Source organism: Myxocyprinus asiaticus, chromosome 6 (genome assembly GCF_019703515.2).
Source record: "Myxocyprinus asiaticus isolate MX2 ecotype Aquarium Trade chromosome 6, UBuf_Myxa_2, whole genome shotgun sequence".
In the NCBI taxonomy this organism is placed as follows: Eukaryota; Metazoa; Chordata; class Actinopteri; order Cypriniformes; family Catostomidae; genus Myxocyprinus; species Myxocyprinus asiaticus.
In genome coordinates, this window is record NC_059349.1 from 18,157,897 (window position 1) to 18,182,660 (window position 24,764).

The 24,764-nt window shown below is 37.9% G+C and overlaps 1 protein-coding gene across 15 annotated transcripts in view; it reads right to left on the reverse strand.

The window, feature by feature from the left end:
- The window catches only part of LOC127442008 (discs large homolog 1-like protein), a 143,824-nt gene that overhangs the window by 94,545 nt on the left and 24,515 nt on the right, over positions 1 to 24,764 (reverse strand). Inside the window, exon 1 of one of the 15 annotated variants that reach the window (XM_051699648.1) lies at positions 3,567 to 4,151. The exons of 13 other annotated variants lie outside the window; for them this stretch is intronic. In XM_051699648.1, the coding sequence (XP_051555608.1) occupies positions 3,567 to 3,839 (273 nt within the window). In that variant the 5' untranslated portion in view covers positions 3,840 to 4,151. Of the gene's footprint in view, positions 1 to 3,566; positions 4,152 to 24,764 lie in introns of those variants that run through there. One more of the 15 variants, XM_051699659.1, reaches the window with a different exon arrangement.

Here is a 24,764-nt window from a genome sequence, read left to right on the forward strand (position 1 = left end):
GAAGTTAGCATTTACTTGAGCAGCAGTTTCGAACCAAATTTAGCCCTGGTCAGTTTAATCGGTAGCACTTTAAAATAAGGTTCCATTCGCTAACATTAGTTAATGCATTAGGTATCAGAAACAAACAATTAACAATATGTTTGTTACATCATTTATTAATCTTTGTTAGCTAATAAAAAAATACTATTGTTCATCGTTAGTTCATGTTAGTTCATAGTGCATTAACTAATGTTAATAAATACAACTTTTGATTTAAAAAAATTATTACTATGTTGAAATTAACATTAACTAACATTAATAAATGCTTAATAAGTATTGTTCATTGTTAGTTCATGTTAACTAATGTTAACAAATGGAAACTTATAGTCAATTTTTCTATGACTTGAAAACAGGCTCTGATAATCATTAAATTCCACAATAGCTGGGTTTCCATCCCAGTGTTTTGCTCTTTTTTTATGCGCATTTCTGAAAATTTGACAAAAGAAAATGCGAAACATTGAGCATTTCAATAAACTGTTTTATTCATCTTGAGGGAGCCCATCTTGTTTCATGGAACAGCTGAACGGGAAGAGTTATATTGTAATCAGGGCTATCTTTGAAGAATTGTGTGTCATGGATGGGTCCTTCATTGGGCCAGTCACATCAAGCTATCGCACACCTATACCAGCCGATGAGTGCATTACCATCGCACTTTACAAATGGTCATAACAGGTCATTGTTTATAATGCACATTTTTAATTAGAGCTTAAACGATTAGTTGATGTTATCATCAACATCAACAAAAAATTGTCGACAAAAATTTTCATTTAACGTAACATGAAACTCTAATGATGGCGCGAGAGCAGAACTGCAGCACCCGCCTGACTGAGGAGAGGAAGAAAACACAGCTCACAGTCCAGACACACTCCAACCTTTCCAAACAGCCTAAGAGGTGATGTAGATTGCAAAGTATGAGGGAATTATAATGCAAAAATTAAATACAGAAGCAGTGTCATCATAAAATAAAGCGGAGCCGGATCTGGCATTCCGCTTAAGCAAAAACAGCATGTCAGTTCGTCTAAAGATATAATGCTGGGGTGTTTCCTTTTTAATGCATCCTTTCTTAAAGTTGAAATAAAAAGGAAGCGGGTAATGTAAATAAACAAACTCCGAAACTGGCATTTCTCTGTGTGGTCAGTGCCGCTTCTATGAGTCGCGTGAACTGACCCAATCTAAGGGGGAGAGATTGAAGCTGCACCCGACTAGACGTATTGAATTATAATATACTGTATGTGTCACGGTGTGTATCTTATCGTGAAATTCTGCAATACACAGCTCTATTAAGAAGAGAGAGCTTATTTTTTGTGAGTTAAAGATGGATCGAAGTGAAACAAAAAGGTGAGAAAATGTAGTCTTAGCATATGATACACTGCAACAAAATAAATTTTTTATTTGTCTTTTTTGGCTTGTTTTTTAAAAATAATATCTAAAACACCTTTAAAACAAAAACATTTTTTGGGGGTTTCTCCCGATTTGGAATGCCACGGAGACATAGCGCATGTGGATGCTTCACGCCATCCACCGCGGCATCCACGCACAACTCACCACGTGCCCCACCAAGAGTGAACCACATTTTAGACATCACAAGGAGGTTACCCCGTGTGACTCTACCCTCCCTAGCAACCGGGCCAATTTGGTTGCTTAGGAGACCTGGCTGTAGTCACTCAGCATGCCAGGGGTGGTAGCCAGCGTCTTTACCACTGAGCTACCCAGGCCCCAACATACATTTACTTTATATATTATACTATGTTATAGGAGCTATATTGCAGAAGAAAAAAATTTCTTGCTGAATTTTGAATACAGTATTTAAATTTAAATTTTTTTAAATATCTAAAAATCATTAAAACAAGACACATTAACCTGAAAAGCAACATACTAAGACTAGCTTTCGGACAATATTTCTTGAATATGAGCATATTTTTTCTTTACTGCGCTGGCAGAAGTATGAATAAGTAAAAAATACACTTATATACAAAACACACTTATATTAAAGATACATTCTCTGAATACATATCTGAAAGCAAGTCTAAAAAATAAAATGTTGATTCTCAAGTATATGTATCTTGTGTTAAACATTTTTAGATCATTTTAAATCGAAAACAAGACAAAACCCCATGATAACAATAGGAATTTTTGCAGTTAATTTTTTACTGAATTAAACTTAATAAAAATGTTAAGTAAAATGTTTTTGTGCCTTGTAATTATGTAAATGTCATTTAGAGATATTTTTTAAAGATGATTTTGTCCTCTTTTTTGCTATTAAGCACATTAGGGCTACGGTTAGTTTAATAATCGTTCTAATAATTGTTAGATTAGTCGATTATCAAAATAATCTTTAGTTGCAGCCCTATTTTGAATTATGCAAAGCTTCAGAAAACTCAAGCGCATAAACGTTTAAGCGAATTTTGAGAGTTTAGTCGCATAACAAGCGTTTCCATTCAGGTTCTCATGCGCAGTTTCACAATTTGCATAAAATCTGTTGGATGGAAACCCAGTGAATGATTTTGTAGCATTTAAAGGTTTTCACTTTTCACTGATTGAGTTTAAGCAAATTAACAATGCATTCTAATTCAACTTCAATCCCAAGCAGAGCAGATGACATGTAATCCTATGGGCTGTGCATCAAGGATTTAAGAGGTTTATGCCATGGTTTGAAGTGTCATGGGACACCATACGGCAACATACAGACAGTAATCAAAGCAGAGACTGAAAGGTCTCTGGTTAAACAATGCCAAATGTTCTGCCAGTGACAGACTATTGTGGGAGATTAGGGAGTCACTACACAATAATTACATTTCATATTAAACATAAAATCATGGGCGTGTATATGAAAAAATTTATAATCCACCCATGATAAGCCACTCAAAAGCATCACTGATTTATAAAATTAAAAGTTCGACCTACAATGCCGCAATCACACCGTAACACATAATACGCAATAGTTCAGCATAAAAACAAATCAACATGTTTCATACATGAGATTCTGGGTAAGTGAACCCAGTTATTCAATTGTTAGGATCAGGAGGTCCTTGTGCTGTGTTAATGCCAGAGCTAACGTGTTACTGTGACACACTCTCATTAAGGACCCACAGGATTTACTCTAAGCTAATTCAATGAAATGCAATTTCCATCAGTGTAGAGTGTGTGATTACTGGAGAGCAGAGAGTTAACTACAGTCAGACCAAAGATAAGCCAATGACTGATTAAAAGAGAAAGAGCTGTGAATAGGGGAAAACATATCCCTGACATATGCACTGACATCTCTTGGTTTAGTGTGCTTAGAGTGCCTTTATACCAGCAGTCAACACTTACAACTACTAAACATGTTGCCTATGCAGGAGCCCTCTAAGACAACTTCTCGTATCTCATCAAGCTGATTATAGTGCGCCTCAGAGTTTAGACTTGCTCTTTCTTTAGATTTTTCCTCACAGCTGGTTAGAAGAAAGTGTTGGCAGCAACTCTTGGCTACACCTGGAGGTAAAAGCTGTACAGACTCTTACAGACTTTCATTTATCTCTGCCACTCACCTTGCATCCAAACATGAGCGAGATGGTGCTGTTGGTACAGGCCACTTTGCAGTGGCACAGCATGGGCGAGAAGCAGTCCAGCTTCTTGATGCTGGGCGACATTTTCTCGCTACTATGGCAGCTGAGACGCTCGGCTACCGAGGAGCCGGAGACTCGCCGCCGCAAGCGATACTTGCTCCTGCCTCTCCGGCCACCTCCGGCTCCACCACCTCCCCCTGAAAATCCTCCTCCTCCTGCCCCTCCACTGCTGCTGCTGCTCCCCGCTCTGACCATCCACCCTCATTCCTCGTATCACTCCATCACGCCAGGGAAGGGACAGCCAGTCTGCTTCCTTCATCCAGCGAGTTTTTCACTCTCCCACCTCTCCGTCGCTACTGCTCTTCTTTGTCCGCTCAGTCCCTTTCTTCTTTTGCTTCACTTGCTCACAATAAACAACCTCTGTTTCCTACCGGTCTTCCACGCTCCGTCCTTCTTCTTGACGAGCGGTCTCACAGCTGTCTGTCAGAGTGGAGATGTTAACACAGAGGCCCCGTAGGAGCCATGCTGTGTGTGCAAGGCAGTGTGTCTATGTGCGTATGTGATGTCCAGATTTCAGTTCTTTTGGTTAAATCTTCTCCATCACATCAGACCACTGGCTCTTCTCCATAAGAAAGATGAAGAATGCCACAGTGAGCACAACGAGCAGTGAGAAGTGAGAAGAATGAGAGAAGAGGAGGATAGATTAGAGGGGAGGGAGGGAACACTAAAGCTGTTGCAGCGCGTGGGGTTTGTCACATGGACTTCGTCAGAAAGGAGTTGGGTTGAGTCTCTCTCTCCCTCCATCTCATTCTCAGTGTGGGTGCTTAACATCACCCAATTTATTGAGTGAAATAAAAAAAAATCTAAAATCTAAAGCAGTTACCAGTGAGAGAGGAACGGAAAACGACCAACCTCAGGGAGCATAACCTTCCATGGAGGAGGAACAATAATAAAGTGACTTCCTGCACGTTTACACAGAGGAGAGAAAAGGGACAAGATGTAGGGGGAGCTCTGAGACTGGCCAATAAGACGTAAGAATGTCATTGGCAGCTGACTGGATGGTCTGCCTGTGACCTTTTGAGAATTATTTACAGAATCCATACAATATGGAGAAAGTGACCTATGACAGCACCATACCGAGAGCTACTCAAGCTCATTAAGTCAATTATTCTTGTAAATTCCCCATTTTAATCTCTATTATGATGTCCATGGAACAGTCACACAAGACAAAACAGGTCATTGGGCAATAAGGCCAGTAAAGTGGGGGAGGGTCTCCAATGACAAAGATCTCTCCGATGACTTTGCTTGAGGAAAATTTTACATCAGCATTCAAGCTAATAGGAATGTAGCAAAATACTGAGATAATCTAATCCTTACCATTAATGAGATCCTCTTCATCCAGTACACCAACAACAATGTGCACATGGAGCTCAACAATAAGTATTTTTTTTCTACAGGTTGGGGCAGTTGTTCAGATTATTACTTTCCCTGCCTATATTTTTTTATTGCCCCAGCAAAAACATTTAATTTTTAGCAATATATTTTTGTGTGTCAGATATTAAATGTAATCACTAAGTTTAATGATGCATTAATGCATTATGTTTTTCATTTTGCAATAATTGCTGAAAACCATTTAGCAGCAATTCAAGCTTGAAGTACCACCTGTTTTCAGCAGGGGGCAGTAAGGAAAACTCAAACTGTATGGGCAAAGCACAACTGTAGAACAAGCCACAGACTTGCTTGACACTACTTGCAAGATGAGAATGCGTTCTTGCGTTTAAACACAGTTGGACGGAGCGCAATTCCAAATGCATGGATCTCGACATGTTCATCTAAGTTCAAACCACGTTTAACTCGACACAGCAACCTAAAAAACACTGAGTTTATGGCACGACGCAACCAAAGCGGTCTAAAACCGTTCATCTGAAGCACGTTTACATTGAGGCATCCTTCGAAAAGCCCTTATAATAAATATATCTCTGACAGATTGACTAATTCAATTGCAAAATGGATTGCTGTGGACTGTAGGCCAATGAGAAAATTATGTTCAATAATATGGAAATATATTGCCTTCTAAAGACACTTTTTGTATAATCAATGCTTTACTTGTCTGGTACAATAATGTAATACATTTTAATAAATTGTTATTTTTATTATATATATATATATATATATATATATATATATATAAATAATATTCTTATAATTAATTAAATATAACTATTTATAATTATTTGATCATTATATATTATTGTTATTAATGTATTACAATTATACAGGGCTTGTACAGGGCTTTATCAGCAAATATTTATGTATGTGATAAATTGCGGTTAATTTGATTAATTACTCACCATATCATGTAATTAAATTGATTAAAAGTTTTAATCTATAAAAAGCCCTAGTTTCTACCCATTTGTGAAAAATAAAATTCAGCATTGAGTATATGGCAGTAAAAACATACACCTTATACATTACCACCATTAATCACTGTTCTATATTAATGCGTCTACTCTGCTGTCCTCCGTGATGAGACATTGCGAGAAATTTATGCCTGTTCAAACGACCTCTGGACGTGAATATAGACAACATCACAAAACACAACATCATCAAGTCATGCAATGCCAGCTTCTTTAAAAATAATTAGAAGCGTTAAAGGAAAAAAAACAAAAGGGTCACCAGTGTTCATTAGCTCTGTATTACCGAGTCCAACCTAAAGGTAATTAGAAATGCACCTGCACTTTACTCTTACACACTCATATAGCTTGTTAGGAAATTATGGTTTGATATTCAACTATGTTTTGTATGGAGTGGGAGAGAAGTAAACCTGGAGCTATCAAATGCGTCTTTCGCTGTCCGGCAAGACGATTTGAGTTGCAATATGATAAACATCATCTTAAATTGCTGCGCTGTTCAGCACACCCGCTAGATGGTGCCACTTGATCACATATCGCTGACTGAAGTGCTGAATGAAGACCGTTTTATAAAACACAGCCTTTTGCAGTTTTCCATATATTTCAGCCTGAATTCAATTATTTGTGCAGCCTTAATGGATACCATATGGTCAAAGTCTGCAGGTTTCAATTAGTTTTGGATAGTTTTCCCCTCATCATTAACAGTAAGTGCCACTTTTGGATTATGCATTTAAATTCACAGTTTTTACAAAGTGTGTGGTCTACAAAAAATGTATGTGCATTTTTCCAATTTTTCATACATTTTTTTACTTTATTCAAATAAATGTAATCTTTTTACACTTCTTTATCACTGTGTCTGATTTAGAACAGGCCGAACTCTAGATCTGATGACCCGTGGATAAAGTTTGCCATTATTGTTATTCTTCCAGTCAAAATTTCTGCTGCAAAAGCCAATGACAGCTTTAAATAATCAATGCTGGCAAGTGACCATGGTATAAGCAGTATATCCACGGCTAAGTGTGCGTTAAACGCTTCACGTCGGGTGATTCTTAGCCACCAAGTCATGCATTAAATTTGTTTAATGCACACCTAGCTGTGGATTATCCCTTACTTACATCAGCATTTTATTTGGGCAGCTGCAGTGAGAAATGTTGGCCAGAATTAATACTAATCTTGATTTTTAGATCTATGAAGGCCAGTACAGCTTGTATTCTGGCTTTCTGAAAAACACTTGAGAAAGTACATTCAGGATATTATGGTATAGGGCTGGACAATATGGTAAAAAAAAAAAAAAAAAAAAATTATATATATATATATATATATAGATATATATTTCAGCATAATGACAATATCCGATATATATCTTTAAATTATGAATTCGCTCTAAAATGGCTGAAAAGTGATTTTTGAAAATGAGAGGAACCATAATTTTATACAAACAGCCATTGTAGCAAAGTAGATTCAATATTTTAAAGGCATTGAATAAAAATCTATTTAAAAATAATGAAGGCATGGTTTTCACAGTTTTTCACTAAATAAACACAAGGGAGAATGACATGTAGTCATTTTCATTGGTATGCACTTTTATATTAATATTTTAAATACAATGATACACTAATAAAAATCATGATTTACTTTCACGTTTTTTTCCTAAAAACTACTTGCTCCCAGTTGACTATTGCATAATACTAAATTATTACTTTATATTTTATTAATATAATATAATACTGAATCATCATTATTATTTTGAGAATTAATAATATATTTCTGTCCTTTCTACTTCACCTTTCCTGGGGCTTTGACACTTTGACACTGAAAGTGCAGAGTCAGTGTGACAGTTTACGATGTTCCACATCTAGTGAAACGATGTCATCTCCTCCTTTTCTGTTATACTGTGCCACGTTTGTAGATTTGTATAATAATGTTTGCTTGAATTTGCAGTACTTTTCTTTCACAATGCATGTGAACTGCTCTAAAAGTGCTAAAAACACGAGCCCATAATCCCCGTGCATGCACAGTTCAGTGCGTCACCCGCTTATTCTGAAGCACACGTCTGTCTTTAATCAACACCTTTAGCAATTTACTAACCACATTTTAATATATTGCTATTCTGATGTTATTTTGATTAATTGTGCAGCCATGGATCGTGAAATTGGTCTACTAACGCTCTTTATGAAACATAATGGCCAAATAAATGCACATTAAAAACAATCGCAATATTCACAATATTGCTTAATTTTATTTCGTCAGTAAAATCATGGCAATTGTATTGTAAATATTCAATAAATCACCCTACTATGGTACAGATTGTTCTGACTGTCAAAGGGGGGTATATTTCATTACAAGCAATTACACTAAATCATTTAAAGTTTTCTGCTTCTAATGAACATGGAAGCACTTACCCTGAAACACAATTTAGCACACTTCTTTCCATTACTCCAGCACTGTAACACAGCAGGATTAATATTTACCCTCTATTCAAAGCAATTTATTTTTAATCAAATTCTTATTTCTAAACGGTAGGTAAGACATATTCACGAAACCAATCATGGACTTGTCTTAATTGCAAACCTCCACTTTCATGGGCTGTGCTGCCAGTCAGCACTAGATCTGCAGTGGTGCATGAAGTCTGCCTTGGGGGAGCATGAAATAAATGCACACAGCTCCACCCTGTGGACTATATCTACAGCACATGAATCTAACGACTTGGGTTTGTGTTTTGCATAAAGGCAAACTATTCCAACTGCACAAAGTTTTAGCATTTCTCATTTAGCCCTTGAGCATCAATAAAAAACATAAAAAGTTACTCAGAGGTTCTTCGAAGACAGAAATGTCCACGTCAAAAAACTGCAATAATAATATTATATATTAATATTATTTTCCACATTCACTGACTTAGATTTTTTAACCAACATCAGTCCTGATCATAACTACCAAATATTCATTCATTTTCAGGGTTTTAACCCTTTAAATGCCAGTTTGTTAATATAATGCCACTGTTGTTTTTTATGAAAAAAAAAAACATTCATTATTTTCCATATACTAAATGCTAAGGGAAAATTTGGGGGGGGGGGGGGGATTATCACAGTCTGGGATATGTCAATGATTACCAACAATGTTGATTTTGATGCATTATTGTTTTTTGTGCAGTGTCAGATTAAAAAAAACAAAAAAAAAAACACTCAGGACCTTAGAGGACAAAAATGTCCATATCAAAAAACTGCATTAAAATGTTATATATTAATATTGTTTTCCACATTCACTGTCTTAGATTTTTTTAACCAACATCAGTCCTGATCATAACTAACAAATATTCATTCATTTTCAGGATTTTAACCCTTTAAATGCCAGTTTGTTTACATAATGCCACTGTTGTTTTTTTACACACACACACACACACACACACACTCTTACATCCATACCAACACACCCACACAATTTTAGCTGCATCATTTATTCAATTGGCCTGCAGTGCTCTATAATACAGCAAACAGAAAATAGGAAAAACGCATGTGTTTGCTCCATAGGCTAAATATGAGAAAAATGGCGCCATCTGGTGGAAAATATAAAAAATGTAAATTGTGAAGCCAGGGCTCCAGAATGAAAGCATATTATCATAGAATTCATGATTTTATGCTTTAATGGCACTGGGATCAAATATTGCTGTTTTAATGGGTTTCATTTTTGTCCTGAAGGTCCTGAGTGTAACTATTTTGTGTACACAGTGTATTATAGATATATTTTAGGAACTGAGGTTGAAATATCAAAATTCCCCCAAAAATACACACCTCTGGCAAAATGTATGCCGTTGGCACTAACACAGCCAAAACAAAAATGTCCCGAAGGTCACACAAGGGCTAATACAAAGATTCTGAACTACACAACATTAACAGAGGAAAAGTGGTGCTGTTTTACTCTCGTTAGCTTGCTTTTAGAATTAACGTGCAGTACACACGACCACGCCCACCTTTACAAGATGCTGGACATGACAATAACAACTTTCATCTTCCCCCATCATTTGATTTAATTAAATGATTTACATCTTCAGTATGTAATGTCATATAAAACCAGGAGAGGGAAGCAAATGAAAGGAAAACCCTTAGTGTCCAATGACCAATTTAAGTATTTAGTTCAATCAAGCAGACCATCCACAGAAAAAAATAAAATAAAAAAAATAACTGATATGTTCAGGTTTCCTAACTGATCATTGCTTTTCTATATACACTTATACACACAAAGCTATGAGAGATAACCACAATGAGAATGAACCCTCAACAATCCCCATGCTGCTGACTATGGCGCTCACTTGATCGGGAACATAATATTTGAGCAACAAATCCCCTGACAGTTCTCACAATGATGTTTGTGAGCAGATCTGACAGCAGGAAAGATATTGCAGTAGTCCCTGTGGAGGTGCCGGCATCTGCACGGCACAGATCACATGAGAGGACCACTCCACCCCAATCAACTCCCATGATACACACAACAGCCCTCTGGTAAACAAAGCAAAGGAAAACTTCCCTTTCTCCATTCCCATCAGGAACTCAGCAGGAATAAAAAATTTGGAGTTTGGTTTATAGGAGAAACACAGTCACAGAGGTCTGTTTGTACGGAAGCCATTTTTTCATGGTTTATTACATTTTTTCTGTCTAAATTTCTCGAGATCTCAACATGACAAAAAGTTGTTTTCTCGTGATCACGACTCAAGTGTAAATCACAGCAGAATCTTTCAGAGACGTCATTCAGTATTGCAATGTTAATACTGCTTCAATCATTTTGTGAAAAAAACGTATTGTGATTTCCAAAGCTTCATTTCGTCTGACCTCGTGACTGTTTCGGTATTTGTTTCAAAAGAAGCAAATTCCAGTAAAAGTTTAACCCCCAATACAGTCACATAAGCACATTTCACTCCCATTTTAATACAATGTTACAGCCCATCCCACAAGAATATTTATTTTCCAATCAACACGTTAATAATTAGCTATTAGTTTTCGCTCAGACTCAGTAAATTGAACAGTCTACAGAAGCTTTGAGAAATGCACCCAATTTCAATACGTTTGTAATGAAAGCCCCATTGCTTCAGAAAGCTTAATTTTCCCATCATTACTCCATGGATACCAGATTATGACTGAGAGATGCAGGTCAGCAGACTTGCGAGTCACTAGATAAAACTGAGATAAAATCCATCTCTTTAACCCAGAGAAGCCTTCTGTTGTAATATGAGAGTCGAAATCATGAGAACAAAATAGAAAATTAAGTTGTGATCACAAGAACAGTACTTTTTGTTATGTCGAGATCAAGAAAATTAAGACGTGATCACGAGTAAACAAGAAAGAAAAAGTCATTAACCATGGACAAAATGGACTTCCTTATGCTTGTGTATGTGTCATGTGTGTACTTGATGTATATGTAAAGAAAGTTTAAAAAAAACTTGTTAAAACACCCCATGAAATGGTTTGACGAGCACAGATTTCTTTCTTGATATATTCCTTATTAAAAAAGTAAGTTGGGGTGAGGCATTTGCAAAAGAGTCGATTCCTCGACTCTGACTAGCCCTAGTTAGGAAGTTGACTCTAATATAGAAATCGGAATCAAAGTCTTTATACTAGCATACATCTTGTGATGCCTTATCTTCAGCCACTCTATGAGTGACAGTAGCCTTTGTCGCGGAGTTGATGTCATCAGAAGGTGCACAGCCTTCTTTGGGCATTTCGACCTTAAACCATAACGCCCTCCAGTTGGCGGGTCAGCAGTGGTGGCCAAGTCACTGCCCATCTACGCCTGGCCTCCAGCTCACCTCCTCCCTCCTATTTCAAAGCCAGCTTGAGGCTCGTTCTGCTGCCTCTCCCAGCCAGCGAGCTGCGGTCTTCCTATCCTTTCATGCTATTCCCAGGGCTTTCAGCATTTTTCATACAGACTATGCCAGGAAACCTCTGCATCTGACTTCAACAGGGAAAAGCCATGCCTGCCATCCTTTCTCACTACAGTCTTGAGTCAGTTCCTGGTACTTAGTGGCTTTTCTTTCATGAGCCTCATCGCACCCTTCCTTCCACGGGACTGTAAGTTCAATCAGGATGATCTTCTTTGCCTCCTCAGACCAAATGACCACATCCGGCCTCAGGGATATTTGAACCACCGGGGGGAAATGCAATTTTCTCTCCACCCTCATCTCCCACCCCTTTGCTTTTTGGAGGATGATACTTTTGGTCTTTCTGGAGGCAAATGGCATTTTGCCCTCCCTGATGAACTGGATGGATGGTGTCTGTGTCCCATGAGTCCGATCTTTCCTGTGTTGCTGCTGCTCCAGGATGTAAGCTAGTTCCAGGAGCCGCCATCTATATCTTCCTTGGCTGAATGTGATGTTACAGCTTGACAAGATATGGGCCATGGTGCCTTTCCTTCCATATAATCTGCACAGTGGGTCTTCTCTCAGCCCCCTCCTATGCCGGTTTGTGGGTGATGGGAGGGTGTCATACATTGATCGGGGCAGAAAGGAAATTCAGAAGGGCTCCAGCTTCCAGAGTTCAACCCATGAGACTTTCCTCTCTGGGAGGTCCCACTTCGTCCAGGCTCCCTTAGATGACAATTCCACAGTCTTCACCCTCCAGCTTTCCTCTTCCAGATGTTGTACCTCAGCCTGGATCATCACTTTTCTCTCTTCTGGTTTTTCTCCATTGCTGGAAGTGGGTGGTTCCAAGGCCTTGTCTTCCCATGTAAAGGTTTCTAATGATATCCTTCAATATCAGTGATCTTTCTGCTTGTACCACAGACAAATCAGCCACCCACTTTCACCCAGGTCTTTTCGTGAATCCTGCCCTTCTGACGTGTTCATCACTGGACTCACGATACATTACTGACACCCTGCACTTTGCGACCTTGAACTCTTCCACCACAGAGGAGAAGGGAAGCTGGAGCTGACCCAATCTAATGTTAAGCCCTACTGATGTGAAACTAGGAGGGACTCTGAGCCACTTTCGGAGGTGCTTGTTGACTTTCCACTCCTTCCACAACTGACAGTGGTACTTCATATACTGTCAAAAGCCACATCAGTCTAGGTAGCACACCATGCTGGTAGAGCCATGATTTAAATTTTCCCGAAGCCAAATCGCTAAGTGTCTGTAGGACCCATTTTGCCTGTACATGGGATGAAGTGGTTTTGGTGAGGTCATCCATTAAGCCTCTTATTGGCGGCTGCCGGGCTCCAGAGTCCATTACTGGCCCTCTCAATCTTTCCCAGCGGCGGTAATGAGGAGGTTCATTCCCATGATGAACAAGATAGGGGAAACTGTACATCCAGTTACAATTTCTTTTTCCAGGCCTGATGTGAATAGCAACCTCAATGCTCCAAAGTAGCAGGTGGTCATGCTTTTGATGAGCTGAGGGATGTAATAGTGCTCCATTGCCATACTGATGAGGCTGTGGGGGTTGTTCCGTAAGCATTGGCCAGGTCGAGCCAAACTACTATTAGGTTGCCTTTACTAGCCTTGGCCTCCTGGACCATCTGGCTAAGGACCCTGGTGTGTTCCAAACACCCTGAGCAACACGGAATGCCATCCTTCTGGATAGATGTGTTGATATAATCATTCTTTATCATGTAGGTGGTCATCCTTCTAGCCAGGACAGAGAAGAAGATCTTGCCCTCTATGCTGAGGAGAGAGATTATTCTAAACTGGTTGATCTCAGGAGTCCTTTTCCTTTGGCACAAAAGAACCCTCTGCCCTTTTCCAGCTAGATGGAACCAAATAAATAGCGTGTAAATGTTTGAAGTGACTTTATGCTTTGTTGGCCACTCACAGAGCTCTAATTAAGATCTTAATTATGCTACAAAAGCATACTGAAAACTTTAAGGAAGGCATAACGCAACTGAATCCAGCATATTCACTTAGAAATTCAAGCTGCTACCAGCGCTTTTGGTCTAGTCCTAGACAAGATTGGTAATAAATAAATCATGAATTCTCTGTAATTTCATTCTCCGTGTCTGTTTGGGTCTCCTCTGCATTAATCGCAAGTGAAAAACAGCACATTATATGCGGATAAAATCATCCGCAGCTAGCTCCCCTCCCTTACACACCTGTACAGCTCCAGAATGAGAAGCAGGGCAGAGAAAATCACATTTGATTGTTTGTATCCTGGACACTTTCATAAACAGGAACAATTTTGTCATATCTTCTCCGATATTTCATCTCATTCACATGCTCCTGACATCATCATAAAACTGAGTGCGGTAAATATAATGTTTGACATTCAAGATAATATCCTTAAAACTTTCACATCATGAAACCAAACCAAATTAGATATACAGTACATCAACACAGCACAACTGTATTTTTTTCACAGCAATTTTATCATCCCTTTAAATAAAAGAATTGAACCATGACTGTGAAATGTACAGAAAAATATCTCTTTCGGGAGACAGTTTCCAAATATTTGGAGAAATGTAATGGATCTTATGGCTGCTCAACTCAACTACAAACTTTCAGTGTACCAGCAAAATAAAAGCTTCCGCCAAAACAAAGGCAAGTGATGCAGGTTAAGAAAATATGACATAAATAAGGTACTGTTTTATAATAATAATTGTTGTTGTTGTTGTTGTAGTTTTTATACAAAAATATATTTCCATATTTATTTTTTAACTTATTGGGCTCCAAAAAATGATAATGAAAAAGGGCAGAGACCTTATCACAAAGTTGACAAAACAGGTACAAAGTGACCAGATACAATGTTAAGATGATGTGTATCTTTTTTTTTTTTTTTTACTGTATTTGTAATTTTTTTAAAGGTGTAGTATGCAAGATTCAGAAACCCTTGTTATTAATAAAACCTGTGGCCATTAAGTGAACTGCAGCCAGCTACCTATTGCTCGTGCTTGTGCACACACTCCATAGGGACGCGAGCGAGCATCGGCCAAACAATGATGTAACGTACAAAGAGACTGAACGTGATTCACCGGCATCATGCTGACAGATGAGGAAGCATAATTAAAATTACAGTCATGATTATTTTACTACAAACTTTGAGACTAAACTAAAACTACTTATCAGCTAACATAGCATACTGATACACACAAATATACTACCGAACTATAGCAGACAGTTTACTGTTGCACCGCACCGTTATTTTGCACTATTGTATGTTTTGTATGTCATATGTTGTACTACGAATAAGAAACCAGCGTATTTGCTTAAAGTATCCTGTATACCTGACTTTTAGTATAAAGAGAAGATTGTTGAAATTATTTGAAAGTTACAAAGCAAGGTAACTTGCAATTCGTCAGCATTAGCAGGCAAGATCAAGTTAGCTAAAATTACACAGATCAATCCTTATGGCACTATATTTCACATGCTTTGCAGTTATGTAAGCTTACCTGTCCAATAAGAACGCCAATTCAGGGTCGGTTTTGATCCCCAAAACCGAACGAAGGTCCCTCCAGGAATCAAATGCCCTGCCAATGTTCACTCTAGTTTTCGCTTGTCCACGATCACGTTCCCGCTTAGCCAGATGGGATTCAGTAGATAAATGTTTTTGTAACCTTTGGTGCTGGCATTCTTGTGGATGTTAATTTGACACGTACCACCTACCTAAGGATTGTTGCAAAGGTGTTCCCTGATGGTAGTGGCCTCTTTCAGCAGGATAATGCACCCTGCCACACTACAAAAATTGTTCAAGAATGGTTTGAGGAACATGACAAAGAGTTCAAGGTGTTGACTTGGCCTCCAAATTCCCCAAAACTCAATCTGATTGAGCATCTATGGGATGTGCTGGACCAACAAGTCCGATCCATGGAGACCCCACCTCACAACTTACAGGACTTAAAGGATCTGCTGCTAACGTCTTGGTGCCAGATACCACATGACACCTCCAGAGGTCTTCTGGAGTCTATGCCTCGATGGGTCAGAGCTGTTTTGTTGGCATGAGGGGGACCTACACAATATTAGGCAGGTGGTTTTAATGTTGTGGCTGATCGGTGTATATGCAGCTTCTCTCATATGCGTCCGCACTCTCTCTCTCCACTCTCTTTTAACTACTGAAAATGCTAATATTGGCTATATCAAGATATCAAATACATATAGAATGACATACGTATACAAACACAAAACTACTCTTATTGGAACTCTCTATCAGCCCATACATAAAACTCGACAATTCATTCTACCCATTACGAGAGGATTTAAGAGGGCGAGGCTTTTACGAGCGACTAGACACACAAGACAACCACATGAGGGCTTTTCCTTCTTTTCCAGCAGCCACACCTCTCACCACCAAGCTATGTCTCCACTGAGACCTGTGTGTTACAGACTAACAGCTGATGAGAAGAAAGGTTTACTGCTCCAAATCAGCCTGGAATGGAGTCTAATAACTTTTAAACAATTCTTGTTTTGTGTCATTTATTTGCATCTTTCAGATGCCAAAACATTCCATGTAAAGCACTTAATTAGGAACATCTGAACTAAAGCATTTCAGGACTGTGTTTGCTTTTTTTTAATAATATTTACTCTACCAGCCCTGAGCCAAGGTTTACCTTGTTAGTACACAAAGCATTCCTCCATCTTAGCTGACCAGTAGGTTGTTAGCCCCAAAGCCAACTCAGTATTTCTGAACGAGATATTGTGTTGCAATCTCATATCTCAGAGCTACTAAATGCATTTTTCAGCAACTTGGCATCTTCATCACTATACATATAGATGACATGGGCAGTAGGGACCTGAAAGAAAACAGTTACGGGGGATGGCACCGATCCGATACCTGGATCGGCATCGGCTCCGATACTGACATTTTTAGACGGATTGGGTATCAGTCCGACAAGCCCGATCCAAATCCGATATTGTGTGTTAGTCATGTTCGTTACGGTCAAGCTCCAAAAATGACATAAAAGAACCATAAAAACACCATTAAAATAGTTCATATGATTCGTGCATTTTATTCAAAGCTACTTGAAAACATATGATAGCTCTGTGAATCACAAAAGACTGTGTTTAATAAGTAAATATACCAAATGCACGTGCAGCGCCAGCATGTTAGTGAATGCCGCTGCTCTTTTGACACACACACACTCGCAGCTATTTTTAGCTGTGCACAATATTTGAGCACTACTTACGAACAATATCTCAGATGTAGATGCTCAGTAGTTCGGTTCACTTATAATATGCATTTAGAACGGCAGTAGAGGTGCATTTTACCAGAATTTGAATAAGAAGCAAATTAAATTACTGTGAACTTGCCTACAAACAGACACATACAGGACTTCCTGGAGAGTTCAGAATGTCAAAATAAAAGCCCGAGTTTTTTAAATTTGAAGGTGCACGATTGAGAAATATTACTGTTGTATTTAAAATACTAAAAGTTGGGGCCTGGGTAGCTCAGCAATTATTGATGCTGACTACCACCCCTGGAGTCATGCTAAGTGACTCCAGCCAGGTCTCCTAAGCAACCAAATTGGCCCGGTTGCTAGGGAGGGTAGAGTCACATGGGGTAACCTCCTCGTGGTCACGATTATGGCTTCTCGCTCTCAGTGGGGCGCATGGTAAGTTGTGCGTGGATCGTGGAGAATAGCATGAGCCTCCCGTGCTGTGAGTCTCCTCGGTGTCATGCACAGCGAGCCACGTGATAAGATGTGCGGATTGACTGTTCAGAACCGGAGGCAACTGAGAGTAACCGCGCCACCAAGAGGACCTACTAAGTAGTGGGAATTGGGCATTCCAAATTGGGAGAAAAGGGGATAAAAAAAAAATTAAATCCTAAAAGTCAATAAAATATTATTATTATTATTTTTCTTTTTTTTACAAATTATAACAATATTTAAGTTGAATGGGTTCCAAAAAATAACTGTGAATGAAAAGTGAACTGATATCTTACAACTAAATTGCACAAAAAAAAAAAATCCTTTAAAATCCAGATACATTGAAACATTTTTGCCAAAAAAAAAAAAAAAAAAAAAAAAAAAAAAAAGAAAGAAGAAAAGTCTTGTTTTCTACTTAACACTTAGACTGGAATTACTGTTAATTTTGCTGCTACACTATCCAGTAGACTAGTTAACAATAATGTTTTTCTTAATTAGCTATACATTTATATTAAAATAATGTGTAGTTAGAGGTTTCTTTACATATTACGGAGTACCCCCAATTAGTTCCACACAATAATGTAAAGATATTCTAAACTGATTATGCAAAAAAAAACACTGGTATCAGATTGGGACTGGTATCGGCCGATACGGAGATTTCAGATATCGAAATCAGAAGAGAAAAAAGTGGTATTGGTGCATCCCTATCAGTTATATGGTACTTTACAGCACTTTGCTTTCAGATGAAAATTACATTGATTGAGGCTCCTCTGTTATTCTGTAGTTGTCAAAAGAGTAGAAACTTAACTTTGAGGAACAAAATTAATTTTCTGATATTAAACAGAATCTATAAAACATTTCTGAAGAACTCCTTTTAAAAAATTCTAAAGAAGTCATGGTAGTCTGGCAGAAGAGATGTGGTATATTTGAAGAAAGTGATTAGAGCAGACTGTAATACCCAGAGGAGAATGGTCCAAATCAGAGTCGATGAGTCATTTATTTTTGTGGATGACATTTGATTCCAGCTATGCTATAGTGACTCCCACACAACCCTACTAAACTAGATCTAAACAGTACATAAACAAGCGCAAATGAGCTGAATGACTTGTGTCTGTTTAATCCCTCAGGCCAGGCTATGGCTAGTTTTTATTCCAAAGCTCTGCTTAGTTTAATAGGCCTGTAGACTTATTAAAAGCATTGACAGTAAACTCTGGCCCTGATTATAACTTTTTAGAGCATGCAGATGTTGAAGGGTGCGATTTCATTTAACATGATCAGTAAGCACTGAACATTTTTAGCATGTAGCATATGCTGGCAAATCAATAGTGACCAGGCAATTTTTGAATTGGGAGGGAAATCTTTAACCAAATAACTCGCATCTATGAATAAAGAGATGCAAACTTCTATAATATATAGGCATTTTTTATCCATTTTGTGGGGACAGACAGATTGACGGAGCAAGAGAGAAGCCAAGGATAGATATCGGAAGAGTTTCTTTCTGTCTTTGCCAACTAGCACTCTGTACAGTCGATTTGAAACCCAATGGAAATCGATGTGCTTTTAATGGCAAGTCTGACATGCCCTGAGGCAGGCACCAACCAGAGGAGACATGAGCATGAGCAGTCATGCATGCGAAAAACATGCAGTCACTGCAACTGGAGCCCATCCTCTGTGACGCCTCACAACCAGGCACTCTGAACGAAGGGTCAGTGAGTTAGAAACAAGAGAGAGATATAAAGAGGGAAATGAGAATGAGAACTATTTGAGAATTCATCCACCGGTACACAAATACCGCTCTCTTATATTCAATTGATTGCAACATTTCTGCCAACAGAACCTCAAAGGTTATTCATAGGTTTACTTTGAAATGTCATTTGTGTAGTCTATATTTAGGGATAATAAACCTAAGGGTGCACTGTAGCTAAAAAATGTGCCACATACAAAAAATCCTCAATTATCATGCAATTTGAGACTAGTAGTGTGCGCTATACAAATGAGGAAGTGATTAATACATAAGATGATTCTTTTCTTACATTCTGCTTCCACTCTAGACAGCGCAATCCAACTTTCCATACCCTCGCTTTAGCTTTAGCTACCAAAGGCCTAGCTTACAATAAATGCAAAAATTTGTAATAGGTCATTTTTCCAAAAATCCTTTGGAATCTCTCTGCCCTGGCACAGTCACCATGACCACCACTCACTACCCTGTTTCCCAAGAGCAACTGAGATGCAAAATGTAACAGTGACACTGTGCAAAATGCTGCCATGCACAACTTTTCAGACATTTGTAAGTGTATAATTATTGGCTAAAATCAGTTTGGGGAAAAAAGGGAAACATTTCATTATTACAGCAATAGTCAATGCATACTGTACTCATATTTTGTTTTGCGGTATCTATTTGATTCATTGGCTGATTTAATAGCAAACCATGGTGTCTTTTCATCCTACAGCTATTATACAGAGTACTGAAGATCAAAGACAGGATGCCAACCCCCTGAAGGTCAAGATAAATGACAGCCAGGCCCTTGAGATAAACAGCATTAAAGCAGGGCAGAAAAAACATGCATTAAAAAAAACTGCCAGATGTTGTCCAGACTTTCTGTCGCAGTCTTCAAACAAATCAGCAAAATATTGCCATTCAGCATTGTATTCAGTCATCTATGAACAAATATTATGGCATAAATTCCTTTAATATAGTATCTTAACTAACGTGAGAAACCAAAGTGGGCAGAAGAAACTGCAGAAAATGAAGCGTCATCACATCAGGGGTAATGTAATCAGTAATGCCGATTCTCACAGCACAGCACATCCCTTAAGCCGGTGGTATTGGTTGTTTCTGGTAGTACTTGGGGACATGAAGACATGTGATGTCGCTGGTGCCCTGCAAGGCTTGTAGGTAAGCTGCTATGGACTCGAAAGAGCGCAAGTTTCAGCAGTTTTGCAAAAAAGAAAAACACTGTGGCTCAAAATGGGAATGCAATAAATCATACATAAGATCAGCATGGACTGTGTTGTGCCAGTTAAAAAAAAAAAAAAAAACACACACACACAGACTATAAGAATTATTAAGGGCATTATTAATGGAGCAAAAGGCTCCTTTGATTTAATTTTCTCCCAAAACACTTAATAGCAACAAAAACTACCAAAGTGCTTTCCTAAACACCTGTATATCACTATGCACTGCAAAATTGTCCTGATCCATGAGATCTTTGCGTGTGGTGTCTAAAGGTCGATTTTGAGGCAAACTGATGTAATATTTCATGTTTTTAAAAATGTTGCAAATTTATGTACCTAATGAAAATCCCTGAAATTAACACATTTCTTTTGAGACAAAATACTTATCATTTTCAGTTTTGTTCAAGGTCATTAAATCAAAAGTTTTTTAATAGCTGTCCAGTAAGTGAAAGAATGGTATTTGGGGTAAAAAGCCCCCCAGTTGCAGGTGCTAAAGGCCCTATAAAACACAGTGTTTTGGTTTTCGTTAGTAGGGGGAATAGATTTGTTCTGAAAAAATGATTAAAGTGGGCTCACACTGAATGATTCAATCACAATGGAGATACATTTGTTTACAGAATACTTGCGATGTTATAAAATGCCAAATGTGTTTGAAATTAACAGGAAATCATGCACCCTTTTCTGAAGTAGTTTTTGAGTTAGCATTATCTTAATTTCTTACTCAATAAAGCATCTTGCTGTCTCAAAATTATTTGCATTAGTTGACAAATTGTGCACTATAAGTTTTGCCCCTATATGTTCACAATATCACTATAACCCCCCCCTGGGGGCCTTTTACCCCAAATGTGGAGTTAAAGGCTCCCTCACCACCTTTTTTATAAACTGAATTTTAATCAAAACAACCTTCCATTATTATTTCTTTTCACACAAATTATGTTGTTCCATAAATATTCAATAAAAAGAAATACATTTTTTCCATCTTGAAACATTTTGTGACAAGAAATTATTTATTTTTTTACTTAAGGTGTGCCTTTGGCCCAGTTGCACCCTACTAGTTTACACTATATGTGTCATTTCACTGTGCATATTAAACACAGGCAACCAAATAATACCTGCTGTCCATAGCAAAAAAATAATAATAAAAAAATAGTTTAATTAATTCCCTCAAAGTTAAAATCAGTGTGTACAGATGTGTCTTTGTTTTGGCCATTATAAACATGCATTATTCCACTGTATTTTCCTTCAAACCTTTATACGAGTATAAACATTCACTTTCAGAATCCTAAAAATCATTAGAGGGAGCTCTAACAGGATATGTATATGCGCATTACTGCCATTACTATGTTGTTAGTAAAGTACTGCCATTCTTGTTATTATTACATGTACACGAGCAAAGCAATAAATCGAGTTATTGAAATGCGGTCGCTAAATGGCATCAGTGCGAGTGCAGATCTAAGCTTACCTTGGTCGTAACAATACAAATGCAATCCATCCTCTCTTATGGGACAGCAACCTCGCACCTCTCAGCATCTCATTTTGTAACTCTCTTCTTTCCCGAGAATCACACTGAATCAGTTAATAAATGCGGCGCTCACCGCAACTCCTCAAGGGCCGAGAGAACAATAAGAGCGATCCACATGTTTGTATTTGCTTTCTATGCTGTCTGTACTGGCCATTTTCGTAAACTTCACAGAAAAGAGAGACTGATGCGCATACATCTCCAAATGATCCTGAAAGTGCATCAGTGAGAGCATGCAACATCACACCATACGAGTTTACAAGAAGTGACAAGCGCAATTACGCTTACACTGTTTAATCAAGCATCTCACTAATTTAACCTTACAAAGCAAAGTCCTTTCCTTCATTAATGTGACCGTCAAATCAATTTAAACGGAGCACTAGAGACAGCTTATTCTCACTGGAACACGATTTCCGGATAAACTGAACAAAAACGAAACCTCAACAGGATGAAAGCTGTCATGTTTTCTGTCCAGACCTCCGTTGCATCTGAGAACTAATGCTAGAAAAGAGGGATTCGCTGTGTTTAAAGCTTGCATCTCCAGTGGTCCGTGACATCTTTAACATGTCAAGCAGCAACAGATAACATTAAACAGGCATCTAGTGTGGCATGTGCAGTTGTGCAAGTCCATGAAGTGTTGCCTGATCCAGATCCAAAATAATTCTTCATTAACAAATGACATTATCAAGTATGAAGATCTGATGTCTATACTACAATAGAGCAGGACTTCATGAGCTCATTATCAGGTCTAATAGCCACATAGGACTTGTAATTTGAGTAATAGTGAAAACAGAAAATAAACACACTAACTTTTCATACCGGTTTCATACTGTCTGATTAATGGAATTGTAGTTGCCATTGTAGTATGTAGAATATATGAAGACTCTACTAGGGATAAACTTAACTATAAATGTAGTGCAAAAAAATGCAATGTTATTTAATTCAAAAAGGAGCCCTTGATACAACACCCTCTAAAGATGACAGAAAAAAAATACTGTAGATTTGAAAATGACAACATATGCATTAGAGAGATTCAGATGCCCCACAGAGAAACTGTTTTGGCAAATCTCAAGTTTCCCAAGCAGATGCAGCTCCATCATCAGTCACCTCACACACATTTTAACACTGAGCAGGCTTTATATAGCTCATACTGTAGTGATTGGTAGATTGCCCTGAAATGAAGCACAAGAATAAATATTTGATGTGCACAGTGACTGGCCCTTTCCTTCAGAAGCAGACTCTGTGCTTGTGCATGCTACAATGACATGGAGGTTTTTGGTTCAAGGGAAAGAGAATTAACACTGGGCAATAAACATCTTGGATTATCTGGGTCCATCCACAAGTAGCCTTGATATCACAAAGTAACAAGATAAACTTTTTAATGTACCATTTTCTAAAAAGCCTTAATAGTAACAATAAGTCTTGGAGTTTTTCCCATAATAGTTTTGGTTCATAATAGACAAAATGTATAATCATATTTTACACTAAAATGAACACAAGAGGTCAAAACCCTGGAAAAGTGCAAAATACGGAATATGCTTTTACAAATACTTCTTAATTATTCCAAAATTTATTTATTTATTTATTTTTTATTTTTTTAAGTACCAAAATATTCAAAATTAAATTATTAGTATTTTTAAATTAAGGTAATTCATATAGTCTTAGTAGGATAAGACCTTAAAATATCTACTGTATATCAGTCAATATGTGGGTAAAAGGTGATGTTAAAACTTGCAACACCAAATTGGCATTTTCACAATTTAATGGGAGTTTAAACAGACTTTCATTGTAATATTTACCCAAGTACATTTCTTTTTAATACAAGTTGCATTACAAAAAATCCAGTTTCACAAATCTTAAAATTGATCAGCCTTACCATGCTGATCACATTTAATTTTGGGCGATATGAATTTGAATAAGCAGTAGTTTGAGGATTTCAGCATTGTGAAAATGTCACCCACAGGCTAGCCACTGAAACTTGACAAGACTAATAGTATCCTGTTGATAATGCTGTGACCTATGTTAACAGCCAACCCATGAGGCAAGCGCAAATGAATGGAGCGCAATGACACATGAGTCCCTCTATTCTTGGAGCAAATCCCGCCAACGAGGTAATGGGAATGGGGGAGGAGAAAATGAGTGGCCAGACATGTGGCCATGGGGGATGCCCAACCCACCAGACCCGTGCCAGTATGATACTTACTTGGTCCAGCTCACTGGGGGTGGATTTCACTTTAGCGAGCACATGAAGAATTTCATTTAGGAGGGGAGAGTCCTGAGAGTGGCCATTTTATTAACACAGAAACAAACAAGAGGGGAAAAGAGGAAGGACAGCATAGGTGTGTGAGTTTGTAAGCTTATTTAGAATAACTTTCATTCCACTAGGATTAGTTTTAAAAACTTGAAAATAAGCAAACACTAATATTTTGTTACATACATAACAAAATATTAGGAATCATTTTGAGATAGAGAAGACATAAGTGATTATTGCTTTTATGGTATTATTTGTAACAGATATAACAGATATTTCCAAATCAACTTTTCAGGCTCAGATTTCAAAGTTTTCTGTGCTGATAAAGGTATACCAGGTCAATTCAGTCAGATCTGCTCAGTGACTAACTCACCGACAGAAAAACACCATTTCATCTGTTTAAACTCAAACTGGATTCAGGGTGAAAAGCGTTTCTGAAAACCCTAATAAGTTGACACAATTAAATAATGGCGTCTCCAAAACTTGT